Source organism: Vanellus vanellus (genome assembly GCF_965231255.1).
Source record: "Vanellus vanellus genome assembly, chromosome: Z".
NCBI lineage: Eukaryota > Metazoa > Chordata > Aves > Charadriiformes > Charadriidae > Vanellus > Vanellus vanellus.
This window is the reverse complement of record NC_138908.1, coordinates 26,382,301-26,405,885: the sequence shown is the minus strand read 5'-3', so window position 1 is coordinate 26,405,885 and position 23,585 is coordinate 26,382,301. Positions and strand designations below refer to the sequence as shown.

Below are 23,585 nucleotides of genomic sequence, written 5' to 3'. Positions count from 1 at the left end.
TGAAGCTATTCAAGGTTAACTCCATGAAGCTTTGTTTTACTGTGATAAAACAAATGCATCCTCTCATGATATGATTTTCAAAACAGGATACAATCGCCCATTCATATTTAGTAACAAGATTTACTGGGGGAAGAAAAAGGCTTTGCATCCTGTCCGATCATATAACATGTAATGCTATTTCACGTCACTTGACGTAGCATTTGCCAGGGTGGCTTCATTAAAGCCATTCAGTGGGTCAATTAGAGCCAGTCATTGCGTCATAAGAGGGATCTTCGTTGGCAGGTGCTAGTTTTTGGGTGATGATGTGGAGAGGGCAGAACAAATGTTACCTTAAACCAGTCAGAACATTATGATAAGAAACTTATAGACAACACACCTCTGTTGAGTTCACATAGTGGGTGACTGGGCCTATAGAAACTTCCTTTGAGGTTAGAGGAAAATTTGGGAGTGTCGTCCCCCTCTCTCCTCCGCCCAATGGAGTACTGTCTTCTGTAGATTGGCATGGACCTCTGCTAAAGTTGGGTTGCAAGTCCCTGCCTACAATCTGGGAGTCCCCAGCTATTGAATATTTAGTTCTTGATGTCTTGTGAACCCTGGAAGGACTTACAGTTACTTGTGAATTCCAAGGTTGTGCAACATAAAGAGGATGTTCTTGTTCTCTGTTCCTTCCTTACACGTTTACTTCTGGCCACTGTTCCCCTAGCAGCTGTTGGCACTTCAGGGTATGGCTGCTTCAATGTCTATAATCCTTTTCCAGGGTCCAGACTTTCCTGGGCTTGAATCTTAAAATTTGGACTCCACCACTAGATTTGTCAGACACATTTCTTTAGCAGGCATTACTGTGTATATCTTTGACTAAAAAGCAATCAAATCCAAACTACAGCTTTTTAAATATATATTTAATGAGATCTGGAAAGACTATGTCATTCCTTCTGTTACTGAGTAATGCATTCTAATTAAAGTAATTGACCTGTATACTAAGGGCAGCCATTAACAGCATGCTATAGTCAGTTCATGCTATGTTTATAAATACTGTATTTGGATATCTTTTGGGCTGCATAACCCCCAGTTGGCACAGTGCTCTGTTTGTTGGCTGATGTACAGGCTACTTGCTCCCATAGCTTCAGTTTTTGCTTTTTGCAGCTGGTACAGCATCCAGTTAGTTGCTTGAGTTGCCTATCCATGTCTTCTCCTTTGGAGACAAAATACTGAACTCTGAAGAGATGCAGTCCTCCTTAGCAAATCTCCTTTTGGAGGCAACCTTTGCTTGAGTTGAGGATAGGTGAAAGTTTGTTTTCAGGAAGAAACCGCCAAACTGTCCTTCTCCCTTACCTTTGTTCTGTATTTTTCTGGAACATCTTTTGACTAGCCTCCACAGCAGCAATAATTCACATCTTTGCATCAAAAATGCTCCTAAGAATTGTTAACTTTAAATGATTTGTTCATGCATTTTTATTTCTAGCTAATAAAGTGTATGCTTTTCATAGGTGTCTGACAAACCGTAACGTTTAGTTGATGGAAATATAAAATTTCCTCACAGTTGGTTTGCTTTGCATGTTTTGTGATCTCTTAACATTTTTTCTCTAACATATTTTGAGCTTTATGTTGTTTTTTAAATTTGTTGTTATATTCTTGAAATTTCAAGCCACGTTCATGAAATTTCACTGATTGGTTATTTTGATGTTGTTAGTATATGCAACTGCCAAACCACAGGTTTCTAGGTTAAAAATTATATCTGGCTTAGGAAGATGAAAATGTTTGGAAACAGGGAGAGTATTTGAAGAAATGTAATACATTTCCATTTTGTTTGTATACTCTTATCTTGCGTCCATTCTTGACTATCATTCACGTTATTTTGGTCGCTTCTTGCCTGGAACAGTGGCAGTTGTTCATTCACTGCCTTTTGGCTTGTTGTGATTCTTGGTTTTCTCGAATAGCAGCAGAGCCTGAATGTTGAGCAAGATGTCCTGGCAGATGGTGACTTTGACCAGCAGCTAGTTCATCATCTTGATATTTTGGTTGGTGAGCTGCCAGAGGATGTGAGAAGATGTAGGTTTTCTTGCTTTTGTGAACATTAAGTACTGCAGTACAACCAGGAGCACTCAGTGTAGTCTGTTTCATGTTCTCCCACTGCAACTTCAAAGAATTATAACAAGAGAGGCCTTGTGTGTGTATTTGGGGATCTTCTTACTGTGATGTGTCAATGACAACCAAGGAGGAAAAGGATTATGTTATGACCAGGTACTTCCCTTTCAGCTATAGCAAGAGCTGTACAAACTGAAATTTGATCATTTTTGATTACTTGAAACTAGTAAAGTGATAGTGAAAGAATTAATAAAATGTTTGTACATTCAGTTAATAATAGCATTACTATTGATAACAGTGCTCTTGAAATCAGTGAAACAATTAATATCCGAACATCTACTTACCAGCCTGATGTTTTTGTAGGACAGAAGCCTTCATTTTCCCTGTTACACGTTTCACTAGTTACATAAGGTAACGGCATTTAAACCTTATTTTTCAAAAATATGTACTAATTCTAAATTTTCCTTTAAGCTTTCAGAAGTCTGAATTGGTTGGTTAAATTGCCTTTATTGAAAACAATTCTTCTTTATTTGGCATCATTATACAATCAGTGGATGGAGGTGTTCTAGGATTTGTTGGTGTACAGATACATACGTTAAGCAAAGCAGCAACTCCTTACTGAATTTCAGAGGCCTCTTTTATCTGCCTTGCAAGAGTTTTTGTCTGGCTAGTTTTTCCTTCCTCAAAGATAGTTATTAGACAGGATCTCAGTGCCTCAGCTTAGGTACAGTGCATTCAGTCATCTTCTCTAGAGCACAATTGACATTCTTGATGATAATTAGGTGAAATCAAAATCTTATCTTTTTTAAAAAAAATAGAAAGGCTGTTTAGTATATAATAATTAAAATGTGCCATGTCTCTGGGAGCATTATTGCTAGCCCCCATTAAGAGGTACTCTACTTCCTTAAAGACCTCTAAAACGTATTTGTTTGTTTGGAAGACTTACTAATCAAAGATGAAGGTGACATTTCCCTGACATTTCATATGTATCTTGAAAAATTGGTCCTCTGAAACTGTAATTAAAACAGAAAACATAATGCAGACAACTTAACTGCACATTCTGTTCTGATAGATAGTAATTCAAAAAGAAAGCAAAGGGTCAGTCATAGTATTCATGCTCCTTTTTTAAAAACCGATTTATTTACACAGAGTGTTTGCTAAAATCTGAGTTTTCCTAAGTATAATTGTCAAAGGCTTTCAGGTTTTTGTTTCCAAATAGTTCACCAATTAATGCTCTTTCTTATTGCTTTTTCCCTGAACAAAAAAAATTACCTTCTAGCCTGTGTTGCACCTTCAAGATTCTGGTATATAAGTAATCATATGCGTATAAGTCATCACAAGAGCAGAAAACTTTATTTGGAAATAAAGAAAATATTTTTTGATACTAAGTTGAGTGCATTCCTTGACTTGTTGTTAATTATACATATTATTTCTAATGGTCTTTTTAGTTTTTACTATTAGCATCCTATTGTGTAATTGCATTCCTGAAGGCCAGATTTTAGTAACAGTGGTTGATTTCACATATACTGGTAATGAACCACTCAAAATAAGGTCTAATTGTTCCTGAAGATACTAGATCACTATTTACTTAGTGATCAAGACCAAAAAATATGCTAGAAATTTTCAGGAAAGGAACAGCCAATAGAGAAGACACTACATTACTGTATAGATTGATGTGTGTCTGCTTCCCAAATGCCATAGAACTGCTGAATAATTTAAATTGGAAGAGATCTCAGGGAGGCCATTTGGTCCCATGTCTTGCTCAGAGCAGGGTCGTCTTTGATATATCAGGCTGCATAATGCCTTGTTACAGTTGAGGTTCTAGCAGCTCCAGTGATGGAAATCACTCCGGGCAACCTGTTTCAGTATTTGATCACTGTCCTCATTGTGAATTTTTTGGGTTTTTTTATGTCTAACTGGAATTTTTCTTTGTGCAAATTGTCTATTGCTGCTGTGTCCCACCTAGAAGAGTCTGGCTCCATGTAATCACTTTTTTTTTCATCTCCCTATGTTACAAAATCGATATAGGAGAATTCAAAAAAGCAAAATAATGCTCAGATATGTGGAGGAGCTTCTGTAGAATAACAGAATAAGTAGATTGGGCTTTTCAGACTTGAAAAAACAGACAAGGGAAATGTGATAAAGATGAATACAGTGTGTTGGGGGGTGTTAGCTGACGTGGAGAAAGTGAATAGGGAATAATGGTTGTTCACTGTCTCTTCAGAAGCAAGAAGTAGGGGCCATCAAATAACCACAGTAGGCAGATGATTCAAAGCAAGACGACAAACCTGTTCTTCAAAAACATGTAATTAAGTTGTGCAACTGGTTGCTACAACAGTGGGTTGTAATAGTTTATATAGATTCAGAAAGCAGCTGAAAAAGATTTGTGGAAGGAAAATCCTTCTGTGACAGTTGCATGTCATCTTACATCACATCTTTCTTACACTATTAAGGTAGAGCTTATACCACAGTTCTTCAGAGGACAAAGATGTGCTCTGAAGAATTATCATTCTCCTTTTCTTACAGACTGTCAGGTCACTTGAATCGCCTGGGATGTATCTTTGGTCTGAGAAAGTAGAGCTGTTCTTAACTTTCACACCAGTAAGTCTTGTTTTTCAGGCAACCCCTTGCCATTCAGAAGGTGGACCATTAATTTACATCCAATGAATTGTTTTACAATATGTGTACAATTATGCGTGATTTCTGCTGCTTTGCAAGGTATTTGTGTTTAAAACAGAAAATGTTACCTTATCAAAAAATGATTTTTGAATAGCTGTGTTGTTTAATTGGTTTCACTGTGCACTTGAGATATTTTAAGCAGTTTTGAATGTTTTAATTTTTAATAACTCTATTTTACATCTCCATGGCTCTGCACAGTGCTGCTCCCAGTTCTAGATATCTACAATAGCAAATTAATATAATTCCTGTGAAGGTGCTCCAAAGATAGATGATCTGCTCAGCTCAAATAATCAGCTCATATTCAGCCAGTAACTCATTCTATGTGTGAGTGCCATGTTAATACTTTAAAATACACTGTTTTGTTTGGTAAAGATAGCATGATTCTTCATCTGGTTTTCTACATGTGGTCTTTCTGAGATACCCAGTTGTGTCATGGATGAGAAAAAAAAATAGCCTTTTGGGGTATGAGATTAGTCTTATTTCTGAAATCAAATCATAGACTTCAGGGACATGAAGAATGTCCTACTTTATGTTGAGATTTTAATATGTGTCAGCATATACATCTCCTTTAGTATGTGCTAATACTAATAAAACAGACAGGCAAAGTTTTTGTGGTTAGTATATCCATTCATCAATAGGCAGGACTGAGTTAGTGCCATAGTTACGTGTTTGGGGGCCTGTCCTAAATAAGTTTTAATCTCCACTGCTGAAGTGACTAATGCAGAGGATTGTTTTCAGAAAATTAGCTTCTCTACAGCTTCTTTGAAGAATTTTTGCTTATAAATCACAAAACTCCATTCTCGTGCCAGACATCTATAGCCTTTTGAAAGCAAAAAAAAAAAATTTCCTTGTTCTCCCCATAATCTAAATTTGAAGCCTTAAGACGAATGTTGTTCTGGCACCTTTTTCATCAGGGAAATCGTGTCTTCAAACCAGAAATGAAGCTGGCATTTGGCTTACGAAAAGGAGAGCATCTTAATTGCTCTGGCAGATACTGTCTGGTGTCTTTTTTATCTGTAAATTCATTGAACATATCATTTGCAATAATTACCAGGAATTCCTTCCTTCTGGTTTTATCTTAGAGCTCTTGTACTGTACTGAAATCTTTTTCATCAAAATCTCTGAGGACCAGTTCCCTAGCCAAATCTCAGAAACAGTGCTGTCATGCTTATCTTTTAGATATCGCTGATTATGTTCTTCTAATTGAAATCTCCTTTTCTTCTGAGAATATTTTCTCTTTCAGTTGGAGAGTCCTCCTCATATTTCCTCTAAATTTCCTGTGAAGGTTCTCTAATTTCATGTGCAAGTCCACATTCAGCTTCTGTATCCATGCTGACGGTTCGTATCTGACTCATTAGGCAGTCTTTCTTTAAATGGAATAATATTAAAGTATTGGCCTATTTATATCACTTATATGTACATATCTGGCTAGTGTTTTTAGCAATATTCAACATATGCTGTGTTGTCAGTTGTCTTTCTTATTGCTAATCTTCTACCTTTTGATCAGTAGCGATAGTGTTACTGTTTGCCTGTTCCTCAGAAGCATTAATTCTGTTTTATCTTTATCTTAGATCTCTCCCCAGCTTCTTACTTCCTTGCTTTTCTAAAAAGAGTATAGATTATTTTTCTTTTATAATAACATCTAAGATATAGCCATTTTTTTCTGGATTTATACAGCTAAAAAGCTCTTTTGGCCTTTTACGTTATGCAGTTCAATTTAAGCAAAATCTTTTGCCCTGTCTTTGCTTTGTCTTGCTCACATTCATTCAAAATACCGTTGCGAATATGATTCTTATGGCCTGTCATTTTGATTGTATCACATTTCTGGGTGTATTATATTATTTTTCATGCACTCTGAGATCTGCAGTGATTTTGTGCAGTGACAGAACTACATGTCTGGCAAAAGGGAGGTTTTTGTCCACAAGAGCCTAACAGTTGTAGTGCACGACCATAGAAGATAAATTCTAGTGGAAAATCCATTAAAGTGGACAAGACCTCATGTTGTGCAAGATCCCCAAAGTGGAAATACAAAACACACAAGCTCAGCTTCCTGTATGTCATATATAAAGATGTGCCTGAGGAAATCCTCAAGCAAAGTAGGGAGTGTTTCACTTGTGTTTTTCAACTGTCCTGAATCCTGCACTTCTTTTTGGGTTCTTGTGCTTTGTTTTTCCTCTCTGCATCTTGTCAGAAGAGAAAAATGGAAAGCAAATTAAACAGTGCCAATGTGGTTGTCTTCTGCTATGGCATCTCTTTAAAAGGGCTGTGGTAATTGTTTCGACTATTAAGAAGGAAAAAGAACTGGAACAAAAAGGCTGGCTGAGGTGTATACAACTGGGAACAGGGTTTCAGCATTCCTTGTTTTGTGGTAGAAGAATTATAACACTGCTGTGTCCAAAACCAGTTGTAAAATATGACAGAGCATTCTAATCTGATGATTACAATTAGTTGCTGTCAATCAGTTTCTCAATAAAGGAGTTTTTTGTCCTGGTAAATCTTTTCTATATTATTTGGAAATAAAAGCAGTAGTGCTTTGCATTATTTACCAAAGAGTATAATGACAAGAAGTCCCACCCGTAGTAGTAGTAGTTGGATTTTCAGCAGTTTTGCAAGGTGTACCTGTCCAATGGATAGAAAATTCATGACCTGTTCTAACTACCAGTCCCAAGTCTGTGGAGATTCATTTTAATTCATTCTGGAGACTGATTAGAAATATGGCCAGTCCTAAAAGGGAAATATCAGTCAATGCATTTTTCATAGTTCCTTGTATGATGTGCTCTCATGCCACTGGTACTTTTAAACACAGTCAAAGAGATAGATTAAAAAGGTCCTGTAATGACAGTGTATATTTTCATATGTATCTAGCTTCTTAATGGTAAACTACAATTTATTCTGCAGTAATTTGGTCATTGCATAAAATATTATGGCCCATAGATTAGTTTTCTTTTTAACAAAATTGGTGTAGTATAAAATAAAGTAACTGACAAATCATGCTACCATTTTGCTAATATCTCTGAAAGTAATTCATTTAAGTCAAAATGAAACTGAATCAGCTAATATGTTTTAGTAGCTGTATTGTGTATGCTAGCAAGCCTGCTACTCCGTAATGCTCTCTACAGCATCCCTGATGCAGAACTAATTCCTTTCCAGTGTCCTTCTCAAGTTTGTTAGTCAAATAGGAACAGGTCTTAGGAGTTTGTTTGAAGCCTAAGTGGTGACTCCGTAGCCACTGTGGTTGTACTGGTTGGCCAGATGTCTGCTGCTTGTTGGAATGAGTATTGTGTGGAATTATAATAAACGATTTTTCCTGAGGACACAGAGAGTCTCTGCTCTCTGTTAGCTTCCTTCAGAAATTTTATGTAAGCTAATACCCTGAGATAAACCTTTCATTTACTAAATCCTTTGCTAAATTTTGGGGGCCTTGGCTGAGAGATACAATATTTCCTGTGGCGAGGGTGGAGATCACTGGAACACAGCTCTGATGTGTATTTCCTTTTATTTTGGAAAGCAGACTTAAAATAACACCCCGATTTAACTATTAAGACCATACACACACAGATAAACATACACACACACACATATATAAAAATATATCAAATAGGTGGGCTGTTCTGGATTGTATTCTTATACTACTTTAGGAAAAAAATTGTACCTAATATGCATAAAAAAAAATCTCTTCATACTGGTGATTATAGTGATCTCAGTGAAAACTGTTTTCCTGCAAGATCTAATGGGTCCTTCTAAGGTGGTGTGCAGCTGGGCAATTGCAAAAAAAAAAAAAAAAAAATCAGTAAAAGACCACTGTTGCTGCTCTTCAGTTTTATTCAGGTTGCCCTAAAAATACTTAAACGGAATAAATAAACTCAGTACAGACTACAGTTGTGTTTGTCATGTGTTTGATAATGCCTGCTGTGCAAATTGTGAGTCTTCATTGCTGTAAGATACAGAGTAGTTTCCGGATGACAGAGGGAAAGTGCTATGAAAATACTAAACAGTGTTTATAAATGTATTGCAGTTTGAACAGGGCATGCGCTATATTTTGAAGAAAGCCAGAGCTTATCCCTTAAATCTGCATTTCAGTGCTCATTCTATTTAATGTGACTATTAGCCTCTATATATCATTGGGTGGTGCTTATCAAAGTCCTCTGGTGGGGCCGAGTCCATGAGTCTTTCTGGTACTTTGAGTCAAAAAACCCTTTTGTTAAAAACATTTTTTGATAAGGAGAAACAGGTGAATGGAGAACCTTACTTGTAGTTTGAGGTTGTCATTAGATAAGGACGTTATTAGTGTAAAATAGAAAGAATATTCCTGAGTTTGTTAAGGTGAAGTGTAGTGGAATTCATGCATCTTTTGTTTACTCATTTTTTCCTGTCATATAAGAAGTATACATTTAATTACAGTTAAATCTCATGGCTCAATTCTGAAGAGATGTGTGAAATGAGTGGATCATTCCACACCAATCATGCAAGCAAAATTAGACTCTGTGTCCCCCTGTTGTTAATGACTTTTTTTTTTTGTGTGTGTGTGTGTAGCCAGTTTAATTTGTCAATATTATAAAAATAAAAATCAGGACTCAGCACAGAGGTTTTTTTTTTTATTATAAGAAAATTAGTTGGCATAGAATATTACTTGAGTCTGATACGAGGAATAAAAATGTTGTTGATGGTTAAGTGGGCACGTAGTTAACGAGTATTTCTGTTAGTAAACTCCCTGTTAGTATTGTGACTATTTGACTGATTTTTGCACTTTTTTCACAGCATACAAATCAAGGCACATTGCAGAATTTTCCTACCAAATAAATAAATGTATTTTACTAAGACAATGTTTAACCTATATTCTGCAAGCTAAATTGTATTTGGGAGTCATTTTGAAACATTGGTATATTCTGTATTCAGAATGAATATATTTTGTTGCTTCTCTAGGAGTCCTGGAATAAATGGAAGCTGCATTGATTACATTATCAGATTTTCAGTTTCTTCGCTCAAGGTTGTATGTCCAGAACTTGGAAGGAATTTTTCTTTGTAACACTACCAAATAGTTGTAGTCTGTCTCCATTATCGGTTTCTTACAGTTTAGGTAACCTACAGCTAATTGGAATGAGGCTGTTAATGTGTGGTCTCTCTGCTTCAGGTTTAATTACTTTGCAAATACTAATTAAAATATCTTCGCTGCTTCTGAGGGTGATTTACAAGCAATGAATTTAGTTTGTCAGTGTGAAAAATACATTTTTGTACTTTGTGAAAGATTCTTTAATATTAATTTTGAGAGTTGATTGTAAATTAGAGATTAAGAAATATGTACTTTTTGGATCAAGTCGAGTTATGAGCCCCTTGGGATTTACATTGATTTATGCTGAACTAGGGATAGTAAAAGGCTGTTTCAGTGTTCCAGTTAGAGCCCTCTTCTTACAGAATTTAAAATCCAGATGGTGGCTGTACCCATGGTTTATGGTAGTGCCAGAAAACAAGTGGATCCTCTAACATGAAGTGGTTGGTACTAATATTTACAAGTAGTGTATTGTTAGAGAAGAAAATTAATAAAAGGAAAAAAAAACCCATAAAGCTAATATACATACATATTTTTAAGTTTTATTACGTGGGCTTTTTTTTATTAGATGGTTTCAAATCAGTGTCCTTTTAAAATAATAGGTATTTCAGGAGAACTGAGAAATATCCTTTGTTTTTAGGGTACAAAAAAAACTTCAATTCTTTTTATAGTTAACAATAGTGATACTTAAAATAATTGTGCAAAGTATTTAAGGATTTATAAAATTTGTCAACAGTTAAATTGATATGAGTTAGCTTAATTGCACTGGTGTTGACACTGGTTTGTATCAGAGAGGCTCGGCCCCTACCTTTTCTTTAAATCCAGGAACATTCCACATTCTCCAGTAATTCACTTATCATACCAATTTGCTTGTTTTTACCAGATATACTGCTTTTTCTCCTAGGACAAGAAGGACAAAGTCTCAAGATTTGACACTATACGTCATTCCATAGCTGGAATTATAAGGTCTCCAAAATCCATGTTGGGTTCATCGTCGGTAAGTAGTATCAGTAATGTAGTGTTATACAACATTCTGCTATTTTTACAGCTTAAGTGGAATTTGTTTTTTTTTTTTTTTTTTTTCTGAAGCATCACGCATTTCCATCTACATGGACAGCAATTGCATTAAAATGCCATTATAAAAACACTGTTCTGAGTGATCAGCAGACATGATAGTATCGTGGCATAGTAGTATGTAGAACAAATTGTTGCACTTCAGGAAAAAAAGAGAATTTCTATGTTCTTTGCAGTTCCCAGACTGGTGCTGTGCTTTTAGGAGTACTCTTCCCAGTGACTCTGATTTGCTGGAAATGCATATTATGTTATTCTGTAGTAGATTAGATGGTCATGCATCTTTTACCCATTGTTGCAATAATTGTATTCCTCATATTTGTTATAAAGGCACCAGTGTGTAAGCATATTATTATTATTACTAGTACTACTTCTTCCTCAATAACTGGTACTATTTAAGTAATGAGTTATTATATGTCTTGCTTCAATCTAATACACTAAAAATGGTTGTTGAGTATCTCTTCTAGTTGGCTTTTGTTCCTTCTGTGTTTTCCTGGAGTGGAACATGTGATCATCCCAACCCTCCCAACAAACAAAAAAAAACCCCAACATAAAAGCCAACTGCCAAAAAAATCCCAAACCAAAAAACAAATGAAAAAAACAACCCCCAAAATTGGGCAGAATTTAAAAAACTTTTAAGAACTGCCTTTTAATTGTGATCTTGTCACCTGCAACATTAGACCAAAATAGCTTTTTTGAGAAAACTTTAGAATGGGTGGGCCTTCTATTTTATGCTGCAGGATTGCATCCAAGGACCCATTAAAGGGCTTAGTAAATTTTATTTAAGCTAAGCAAAATGTGTGGAAGAGATTACAATTGCATATATGTATATACATATATATATGTATATACATGTGTATACATAAGAAAATTGTATACAGTGATAAAGGAATGGAATAATGACTATGATAATGAGATAATACTAGGACAGGAAGACTTTTCCGATGAAAAATGTGGAAGTTGTATGAAATATTTGAAAAATACTTGGAAAAACCTTGTTAAAATATTAAAAAATTTCTGGAGATAAACAGAATCTCCACGTTACCATGATCTTTGGCTTATAAAACTTCTAACTGATGTAAAAATGCAACATTTCATAATAAAAGCATATTAAAACGTATAGTGCTGTGACCTCTGTTCTTTGTGTAGGTGAGACATAGCCTTCAACTTTGTCTATTTGTGTGTGTTATACAACTCGTTATGAGATGTTTTTTTTAAAAATAAAGATACTACCTAAAACTGCTTCAGAGAAAAATTGGAAGAGAAAACATTTCAAGAAGGGAATAAAGATAAAACATTTAAGATGAAATCAGGGGAAGTCAATGTCAAAATTTTCTTTGGCTTTAATTAAGGTGTCATTTTAGATAACCTATGTGACTCATTTTCATACCAATCTATATCAGTATTAATTCCATGGAAGCTGGTATATGCTTGTGTGTATGTACCAGGTAGGTAAGATTGTTGAAGCCCTGGAATATGTTTGGGAGAAATAAAATTGAAATTGTGTCATTTGAGGCAGAAGTTAAAATCTGAGTAACAAGTGTACTTTTGATTACCTGTCACTTAAATAAGCTTCAAAGTCAGAATATATAAACGAATCCGTTTTGCTTTATGTTTTGATTTAGCGATTTCTTTTGTGTTAGAAAAGCTAACCATGCATATACAGCTAAAATTTGCTTCACGACTTAGTACTTAGCTCTTAATGTGGTTAGCTGCTTGGATTTTTCTGCTGGCAATTACATAACGGTGCTTATTGCTACATGTATAAACTGGTACTTAAAACTTATTATCCATCAACAAAGTATGCAAAGTGATTATTGAAGGTGTATTATAAAATAATAATAATGTACATAAAATAATTTTTTATTTTGTTAACTAGACTGGTACCAAAAAGGATCTCAAAGCAGAGTAGGTGAAGGACTGTTACTGATCCTGTGATAGAGTATAGTTTAAAATTGTGATGTTAACTACCTGTTTTTGTATAATATGTTTTAAGTATATTGAAACTTTAAAAATGGAGCTGTTTGTTGGTTTAAATGTAGTGCTATTTTAAAAGCACCATCCCATATTTAATTGGTGGGAGAAGATGAATTTTGTGTGTAAATAGAGAAAACAATTTTTTTGTGTGTGTGTCATCTGAAGAAGGTTGTAGAGAAAACGTGTACTTGCAAAAGCAGCCAGAAGTTTAACTATTACTTAAGTAATGGCACTTAAATGATTTACGAGTTCTCAGAATGAGAAGGTAATGGGTAATACAGGAAAAAAAAAATATTGTTAGAAGAGAAAACAGCAAGGTTACGGATTCAGGTGGCTTCTCTTGGACAAAATGCAAGCCAGGTTTCTATAATAGCGAGAGACATAAGTTTAATCAAATGAGGAGAGAAAACACAAGAAAAGGGGCAACTTTCATATACCGGTAATGCAGTGCTATGAATGAAGTGAATAAAGAGTCTGAATGAATTGCATCATGAATGCCAGCTCCTGCCCTTCTGTCCATTTTTTTGCCACTGCAGCATTTGAGCTTGGCACAGACATCTGATATTGTTTATAGGATAACTTTTTTATTTATAGGTTAGTAGGTAGAATTAACGTTGCTTTCATATGGTATATTAGCATGTGGGAATGAGACAGGTACACTGAGGCTAAGGGGGAGAATATTCCGCAGGGAATTGTCTCAAATTATCAACCTAAGTATATTGCTTTACTTTCTCATCTGTGTCTGTACCTCTCTTTTACACTGTGAGAGAAAAAATGTGTTTACAAAATGTTTTGTTTGCTTTAAGATAGAAAATAAGGGGAAGTACGCAAAGCTTCAGCTCAGAATATGTGTGAAAATACATTACTGAGTAAGCTATTAGTTTATTAAAATATCATTGCCATTATTATTTTCTTTTCATTGACAGTATAAGTACAGGAATAATATCTCATTTTTTGGAGTTAGAAATAATACGCACTTCTTTGCTCAATTTTTTTCTTGACTAAGGGCAGCAGCTGGGGACTGCTTCATTTTACTGTTGGACAAAAACTGCTGTTTCAATGGATTGTTAAATAAGGAGAGAGAAGGGGGGGTCCAAATAAGTAAAGAGGACAGTACTAGGTCCATGAGGAGCATGATGAAGTATATGAGGGCATTTCCCTCCTCTCAGAAGGAAAAGCATGATGAAGTATGTAAAGGCACACACATCCCAACCGTCACTCCCCCTTCAAATAACCCACAAGTGAAATATTAATGGAAATCTTAATAGGAAAAGAAAAGGCTAAAAAAAGGAAGGGTTTGGAAGGAGTGCAGGAATTGGACAGTGTGAATCCTTTCCTTCTGTCTGATTTTGTTAATTGTTTATTTTTAGCTTCCATTCAAATTAACAATTAAAATCTTAGAAAAATATTTCTTCATTTAAGCTGTTGAATCACGAAGTGCTTTTATAAGTGCGTACATACAAATGAATAAGAGATCTCATCCCCCAAGTGAAATTGTAAAACATGCAAACATGTTCTGTCAGTTATCTAATTAGTCATATTAAGTTGCTTACTGTTATTTAAACTCAGTAAAGAAGAGAGATGGGAATTTAATTTTGTACGGGTAGCTTTTTTCCCTTTATATTCCTTAAAGACGAGCCTTTCTTGTATTTAAACCATTTAATTCTAACTGTAAAATGCAGTAGAAACACTAGCACTAAGTGGTGTAAACTGAGTTGAAATCAATAATAACATGATTCTGTATCTCGCATTTGTACTGTACTTTCCGGTCTTTCAGCTATGTTTTTTTTCATAGCCAGGGTCAGGGTGAATATTGTGTCATACAGAATATGTGTTGCAGTCAGAAGACTTGTTCATAAAAATAGTGCAATTTTAGTAACACTCAAAACACACATAATTGCCACTTGTTTTGTCAGAGAAACCACCTTGATCACGATCCTCCCATATTATATGACAAAAACTGAAAGTGACGTAAAGTAGGAGACAATCAGCAGAGAATACCTTGTGGAATTTTCATTCTTTCCTTCTAAAGTAATAAATACTAGTTTAACAAAATTTAAAAGGGGGAAGATTGATGTTAGTGTCATAGGCAATGCCATAGTTAGCAATGTCTAAAATGCTCTGTTGTTATTCCATAAGCTCTTTCTCTGTCATAAAGCCTTTTAAGATGTTTTATTCTGGGATGTGATCATGATTGTCTGAACAGTGACTCAGACTTCACCCAGTTTGAACATTTTCAGGTTTTATTATCTGGTGGCGTTCTTTTTAGTAAGGTATAAAATGAGTTGCGTATCAAATTATCATTTTTTTAACCTTCCTTTGTGAAGACCAAGAACCAAGTTTATTGACCCTAAACTGTCCTTTTATCCTTAAAACATTTCCTCTCAAGTAAAAACATGTTTCTGTGGCAAAGGCTTTGCTACTCTGAATCTCTTAACATTTCTTGATAGTGTAGCGGAGGTCTGGGTTTTCTGGCAAGTCAAACTTGGCATCTTTGAACAATAAATGTTCAAGTAAATAACATTGTCTAACATTTTGAAAGCTTATTTTTTTTCTTTTAGGAATTTCTAAAAGAGAATGACAGTGTAATTTAACAGTGGCAGACAGCTTTGATCTGAGATGTATTTAACTGTTGATGAAATTGAAATATACGACTACCTTCTCAGCCAAACAATATCTTGGGCTTTTAGTAGTTCAGTATGCTGATAAACACAGTACCTTGGAGTATATCTTTTGCTCCTAAAAACTGTGCATTTTCTGTTCAAGCTGTTGTTATTTTTTAGGTAGTCCTTCCTACCTCTGAATCTGTAATGGAGCAAAATCTGTAATAATATTAATATGTGAAATTGTAGGTTAAAACTCATGACTGTCCATTTGTAACCAGTGAAAATAATTTCTTACTTTGGGCCTTCACAAACTCTTATGCTCATACGCACAGTACACCCAGGTATATATTCTGTCCTACAGCGTAAATGATAGGAAAAACATCTCATGGAGCTGTTAATTCAGGTGGGATACAATTGGTAAATTCTGTGAAAATAATTTATCCAATTCAAATGCTTTGTATAAATCAATTTCTTACATTTTTATGCCTGAGAATTTTCTGTCTGGATAAAGAAATGGTTCACTTTCAATTGTTAATAGCACATCAGAGTGTGTGAGAAAGAATTGGTTGGTATGGCTTAGGAAAAATAGTTGGCCAAGAGAAAACTGTTACATGGTTTTATGGACATTTCCATAAACTTCTGCTTTTTATATATTAATTTTTTACATAATAGAAAAGAAGGTGATCAGTATGCCTTTTCTGTAAATATAAGCCTTGATTTTGTTTGTTAATAGAAATACGTAATTTAGATTCAGAAATACAAATTATTGTTGTTTGTCATGCTTTTCATGTAAAAGTAAACTCTAAAAATGTACTGTTATAGTAACATCTTTCTTCAATATTTTTCCCAAGTTCTTTGATGTAATATCAACCTCTGAGAAACCATTGGCTGAGCAAGACTGGTATCATGGTGCAATTCCAAGAATAGAAGCCCAGGAGCTGTTAAAACAGCAAGGAGACTTCTTGGTGCGAGAGAGCCACGGGAAACCTGGTGAATATGTCCTTTCTGTGTTTTCAGATGGACAACGGAGACACTTTATCATACAATATGCTGATGTACGTCTCTGATATAGTACTGAATATTCAATGTTAGGAAGTTTATAATTTCAGCTAAGCAATTTAGGATCTAGATAATTTACGGTTGCAAATGGCTTCAGCCTTTATGTGAAAATATGAAAACTGTTGGAAGTCTTTTCATCAGTGCTGAAATCAGGGGAAAAGTTCATTTTGGAAAACAAAAGAAAAATATGAAGTATTAGGTTATTGAGCATCTTTTGTCTTACATAGAAAAGCCAAGATATTTCTCTGAATGTTTTGAAATCCCAAACTTGTTGCTACTAATCCATACATGTACAGTTATTTATTTTTAAACCCATTTGCGTAGTTGGTGCTAATTAGGCTACTTTTGGTTCAGACTGTAAAGATTCCATTGAATATTCCTGAAAAATGGAAGCATTCACGGAGAAGAAAATAATCTGTGTTGGTTTCTAAACCATTGGGAATTGAGGTCCCTGCTGAACTGGAGATGCTTATGTTCTTTTTTGCCCTATGGATATTATTTTGTTTGGGATAACAGAAACACTTGTGGATGTTGAACAGCATATATGCTTCTAAGGACCAGAATTGATCCCCTTGTTGCTCTAACTTAGGAAAAATTAGTCATTTTAAACTGTATGTTAATTTTTATATGACTTTATCCAATGTATTTCTTTTTATTCTTCTTAATGCATTATTCAGGGTTTTTAAAATTTATGTATATTTTTTACCTTTCAGAATTTTAAAATCATTCAAAATATGACAGTTCTCATAACATTACTGGAAATTCTTCTTGAAGTATAGCATAGCAGCAAATTATTCTCAGTTTTGATTCAGTAATGCTCCCAAAACATATTTCAGTCTCTTGTAATAAAATCTCCCATATACAGAAAAATACACTAATTTAGTTGCATAATGATGTTTACACAGAGGGAATTTCCTCATCTAAATCTCAGACGGATGCAGCATGCCTGGGGGGAGGTCAATATTATATACCTGGTTTATTTCTTTTTTGAGAGAGGCAGTGATATTTTTCAAACTCCATAGAAGTTGGAAGGCTTCCGTAGGATCAATGATTTACTTGTCCAGCTGGAGCTTTCATTAATTTTCACCTAGAGTTTTCCTTGTAGAAGTGAACCTTCACACAAAGTCAATGTTTATTTTATTTTGATTTTATGACCTTAAAATATTTTGATGTGTCAGAGCACTGAATGAGAAAATAAGAGCAATAAAATTACCTGTACCTAGACACACAGAGTCTTACAAGATGCTTGGAGTTCTGATCCCAACCCAGCAGAAATAAATACACATTATATACTTGGTGTGGCTCAAATAATTTTATCTAAATCATTGTATGTGGCAAGTAGATGTTCAAAAAATGTAGATTGGACTTCCAGTTTAGTTAAAATAGAGGTTTTTTTTTTTAATAAGTATTACTCTGAGGCCACTCCTACCAGTAAGCTGACTGGTTTTTGTATTGTTTTTTCCACAAAAAATATGTTAAAAAGCTATCTTTATTTCCATAATTTTACTACTTTCTCTTAAGAAATACAGTTGAAATGTAAGACTGATATTGTTTAAATTTGCATAACTTGGACAGTCCAAATATTGTCGGGTCACTAGACTGGTCTGCTTGTACATTTAATAATAGGGCATCATGTTCATCTGCTCTTGGGATTCATTTATGGCAGATTCTCTTGACAATCACGGAATTTAAAATATTTTTTCTTAAAGAAATGCAGGACTCCTTATGCACTCTTATGGGGTGAATTTTCTGCGAAAAAGTGAAAAAAAGCGCACTAATTGTACAAAGAGAAAAAGGTTATTAAGCTCTAAAAAGGAGTTAGTAGATGGTGAGACTGTTATGGTCTTACAACAAGAGTGATTGCATTCATGAACATTTTGGTCGGGAAGTTTGAGGAGAGTTTAGTGCAAGGGATTTGTTTTTTTGTTTGCATTGGTATGAACAATGTGGAATCAGGTCTCAGTGACTGGTCAAATGACGCTCTTGGATCACTGACAAGTCCCCATATGGAGACTGAACTCCATGTACAAATTTTCCTCTGAATCAAATAATGAAGGGCAAAGTGGGACGTATACCTGCTTTAACAGTGGTCCTTTAATTGCTTAAGTGTTCTTTCTCTGGTTTTATCTTTATTTTAAAGACTAATCTCAATAAAACTGTGTGCATGATAAATTAGTTCATCGTTCAGCTTTAAGCATCAAAATTCACTGCTGTCATGCAGGGCTACTGTTGTTTTTCACTTCTGCTTATTTAAGGCTATGCTATTTTCAAATTGTTGTTTGTTAGTGATCTTAATGGTCAGGATCCTGTGTAAATACATAGAATCAAAGAACACTGTCTGCCCTGAAGGTCTTACAGAGATGACAGCAGATGGGTGTGTGGCTGGCCCTGGGATGAGGAAATAATAGGCAGTACTGGTTATTGTGCTGGGGAGACTCTTTGGACATCAGGTTTTTTGAATCATCAGTACAGAAATACGAAGGGGCTTATTTGAAAGCAATGGGAGCTGTGTTACTGGTCAATCAAAGTGAGTCACTATTGAATAAGAATGAAGTTAAACAACAAAATAAACAACAAGTCATTCAGACTATGGAAACATTTTTATGATAGAAAACCAGGAGTGTTAAAAATAGGTGACATGACCTAACAGCGATAACATGTTTCAGGAAGTTAATGCTTTAACCCCTAAGGACGAGAAACTTAGAATGCATTGTGCGAGGAATTTAACCATGGGGGCTAGAAAGAAAAAAGGTCTGCATACTGTTGGTAGAGTTTTTCATTGCCCAGTTGTGTAAATGAACTTGAATCACCATCTGTGCTTTAAGTTTTTTTAATTGCAGTACTTATTGTGGCCATTTTCAGGCTGGCTTGTGGCAGTTCCTCTCTTGTGCTCTAACTGTAGATTCTGACTCTTGTGTAGGCACAAGACTTTATCCTCTTTCCCAGTCAGCTGTAATGTATAATTTAAGACTTTCAGGAGAATGAAATAAACGCTTCTTTACTATTTTTTTTTTCCCCTGTCAAGTGTATGGGCAAAGATAAGCAATGAAAATACATTTTTTCCCCTTAACACCTGAAACAATGATATGTCATAGCAGTCTTTGCTAAGAAAATGTTATGTGCTTCTAAGAAAATATTAAGAGATTTAATTGTTTCTATTGTTTTCGGTTATGTATATAAAAAGAAATAATTTTATGAAGCAGAGGGGGAAGAATTTTGTATTTCCCAACTTCTCTATGAATTATATGTGTGACCTGCCTTTCTTTTTAGTTGCTGTTGGCTCTTCTGGTATATACCCCTTATTAAAGACCAATCATGCATCTTATAGCCTGTGTCATGGATTTACTAATTTTATCAACCACTGTAAATGCATTAAGATCTAAGCAAGATAGTGTTACTTATCTCCTATTTATTTTGTCGTCAGCTGTTTATTTTTCGGTTTGTTTTCTGTAATTCTTAGAACCTTAAATAATTAGGAAGTTTGTGTTGCTTTTTCTGGTTTAGAATATTTTCATTTCACTCTGTCAGAGTTTTAAGTTTATCTGTCCTAGCTCTTTAAATTAAGAGTGTAAATAAATAGTTATTCTATCATATTGCCTTAAATAAGTGATGCAGTAATTTCACATTTGTTAATTTATCATATTCCTATCATTCAATTTAACTTAGTAGAAATGCTATTAAATAGGTCAGGAAAGAAATCTAGTTCTGTAAAAGCAAACATTTCTTTGTTTTGTTACTAGTGAGGAAAGCTTGGTGATGAAACAATTATTTCCTTTTACCTCCATACAGAATCAGTATCGTTTTGAAGGAACTGGGTTTCCAACTATTCCTCAGCTCATAGAACATCATTACACAACAAAGCAAGTTATTACAAAGAAGTCAGGTGTTGTTCTGCTGAATCCTGTTGTTAAGGTAATGCATACATTCCAAGAACTCTATTTAACTGAAAAGAATATGGGGGGATTGTATTGTTATTGTCAAAATATATTCCTATGCAACTTCTCAGAAGATTTTTCATTCTTGCTTGTTTTGTGACTGTCTTTTTCTGAGCATTTTCAACATTCTCTGCCCTGTGCAACACACTCCTTTAAAATAAAGCTTCATCCCAATTCTTATGATAAATCTTTACTGTCTTGAAAGAATAGCATCAGCATCTCACAAAATATCCTCCTACTTTCTTTTTCGTTTCCTGTTTGGATTTCACTACTACGTAATTGAAAGTAGTAGTTCATTGCCTATAAAGTTGTGATGAAGAATTTTATTTTTTTTATAAAATTATGTTTTTTAAATGGTAAAGTTCTCATGAAATTTGAAAGAGTTATGACAACTCTGTTTTGTCTCTACTTTGTATCTCAGAAATAAGTTACACAGGCATGCAAAAGGTACTGTTATTCCAGCATCATTGCAAATTTGAAATAAAAATTCCTTTTTAAAATCAGTAAGCTACTGTAGGAAGTCTTCCCCGAGGAAAACGAAAAGGGATGGAAATATTAAACTATGTCATGGTTTAGAAAGCTTAAGAGTCTCCTTGGCTTCTTCTGGTAGTTTTGCAGTTAGTGTCTACTCAGTTGATATTTCCTTCATCAGCTAACTCTTTTCCACTTAAATCTTTGCATTTCAGCTATAAGTAAGCTATTTGTTCTTGATTAAAAAAAAAAAAAAAGACTAGTTTCAAATATGTATAAAGCACCTTCTGTGTTCTACAAAATTTTAGGAAGCATCACAATTTATATTTCAGAGTTAGTTTCCTAGTCCAAAATCCTAGTTCTTTTCTTTTCTGCTAATAATCCTAAGAAATTAAAGCATATTCCCCTTTTCAAAAATAACGTGATTTTTTTACACTTTTTTGTGCTTACCTATTTCATATAATTTTAAAATTTAAAGAAAGGGGCTTTGTAAATACACATTTTAGGTTAATGCCTTGCTGATTATCAAATTTACACTTTATTGAACATAAAATATTGCTTAAATGCATTGTAGAACTTATGAAAAGCATAGGACTATTTTTGATGCGTGAATATAAACTGTTTAGGCTAAAAATAAAGGGCTGTCAAACTCAAAATGAAATCTTTTTGTATCTCTTTGCAATTTTTATTATAATACCCTATTTGTTTTAAATGTTTAATGCTCTTTCTGTTTCCTGGCTTTTTTTCTGCCTTTATATAATGTGCATACTGTGAAAGCAACCCTGTTTTAGCAAGTGAAAACTGTAGTGCAGTATGTTACTACATACTAAATGATAACAGAACTTATTCTCAGTTATTCTCTGTTAAGGTTAATTAAGAAAACATCGTCTGAAAAAATTCATCGCTTCATTCTCTGTTGTTTACTTTGAAGAGAGGGAGTTTCCAAATTCTTGACATTTATGTTTCATTTTGCTATCATTTTTTTAATAAATTTAATTTTTATTTATGCATAGTTTTGTGTAATTACATGTAGTCAAAGAATTTTTCTAGTACCTATACTGTGGAAGAGGTATGGTCCCAAATGACTTTGCTGATCATTTCTCCATTACTGTACTTGATCTCATGGCCTTTGAGAGGTAAATGTGCATAAATGCGCAGTCTAAATCCTTTGATAACCATGCAGACATGTACGAATGAGTGGTGGGTCTTTCCAGGACTTGAACCCATACCACTACCACTACATTCAGATGTATCATAGCCTCCTTACAAACTGATGGAGCACAATTTTTAAGACAGACTTTTTAGCTTTTCTGCTGTCAACTGGGTGTAAGGTCAGTTTTTTGTTTTTCCTGTTTTCAGGGGGAAAATGAAGTGGGCCCACTCCTCTCTGGACTTGTTGATTTGAGTTAGTCATAGTCTTAACTAAAATTAGTGCTAGTTTTAGTATCATGCTAGTTTTATGACCAGCTGGTAGTTGATTTGAGCTGCAGTGAAAAAGTACTTCAACTCCTCAGGTTTCCCAAAGTGCTGCAAGTAATTGGCATGTATCCATAAAATCCGATCACACAGGATTTGTGTGTGTGCTCCATTTGTTTCATCATATGACTTTGTGCTGGTGTGTGTCAGGCTTAATATTCAAGAGTATTTCCTTCAGGCTTGATGCAATTTTCAATTTTCATTCTGATAGGCTACGTGAAGTAATGGAAAGGATGTCCTTGATAACACTGACTGGTAGTGCTAAAAGAGTACTGGGCGATGAGAAACTTTATTGTGTAGGTTTTGTAAAATATACATATAACTTATATTATATGTAGACTTTCAAGAATTTATGAAATACAGTCTGAGTGTCTGATAGCTACTTATACTTCGTGTAAACTAAACCCCCTGTGTAGTGTACTTAGTGCTTCATGACCAGCAGTTTCAACCAAGTAAGGCAGTATTGAAAAGGGTATTAGCTAGATGATTTGAATTGCTTTAAGGCAGCTGTTTTAAAAGATATTTAAATTGTTTTGTTTTGTAATACCTTTCAGTCCAAGCTATGATTTTATGATGATTTTAGTTCTCCCATCTGATAAAAACTAGATGTTGGGAAAAAAGTATTTCAGAACTAAGAAAAATAATGTTGTGAGCTTTCCTTTTTCAGTTGCATGGAGCTCTGGCTGTCGTATGGGAAAGTAGAGACGTTTTAAATTATTTTCAGAAATAGCATATGGACTCTGATACCTAGTGTTGGGGGTATTTTATGCATAACGTGCTATTATCACAGTATCTTTGATCATTTCCTTAAAATTCTGTTTTGTCTTTGTTTCTATTATAGCTGCAAAGCAGTCTTTGACGTTTCATGCGATCTTTAATCTTTTTATGCAAACTGCTGTCCCTGTAGTAACCTATTTAGAAAGTGAAAGTTAAATATGACAGAGAACTTCACAGAAAAAAAAAAATTGCATTGTAGTTTGGTTTTGCTTTCCTTCCTTCCCACAGTCATTCATCCTTCTTTACCATATTAGTAAAATTAGCATTCACCTTCTGTGACATTGCCCTTGAAAGGAAGACTCTTAATTGTGTCACAAAAGGCCTATCCCATGTCCCTTTTCATGTAGACCAAATCTGCTTGCTTGGAATTTTAATGATACTGTAATAATAGAATTTAAATTA

General features: G+C 34.5%; 1 protein-coding gene across 1 annotated transcript in view; it reads left to right on the top strand.

Annotated features, from left to right (window-relative positions):
• Positions 1-23,585, top strand: part of FER (FER tyrosine kinase) — a 173,901-nt gene that overhangs the window by 56,915 nt on the left and 93,401 nt on the right. The window contains exons 11-13 of the mRNA XM_082497917.1: positions 10,716-10,808; positions 16,317-16,520; positions 20,314-20,436. Coding sequence (XP_082354043.1) covers positions 10,716-10,808; positions 16,317-16,520; positions 20,314-20,436 — 420 coding nt within the window. The remainder of the gene's footprint in view (positions 1-10,715; positions 10,809-16,316; positions 16,521-20,313; positions 20,437-23,585) is intronic.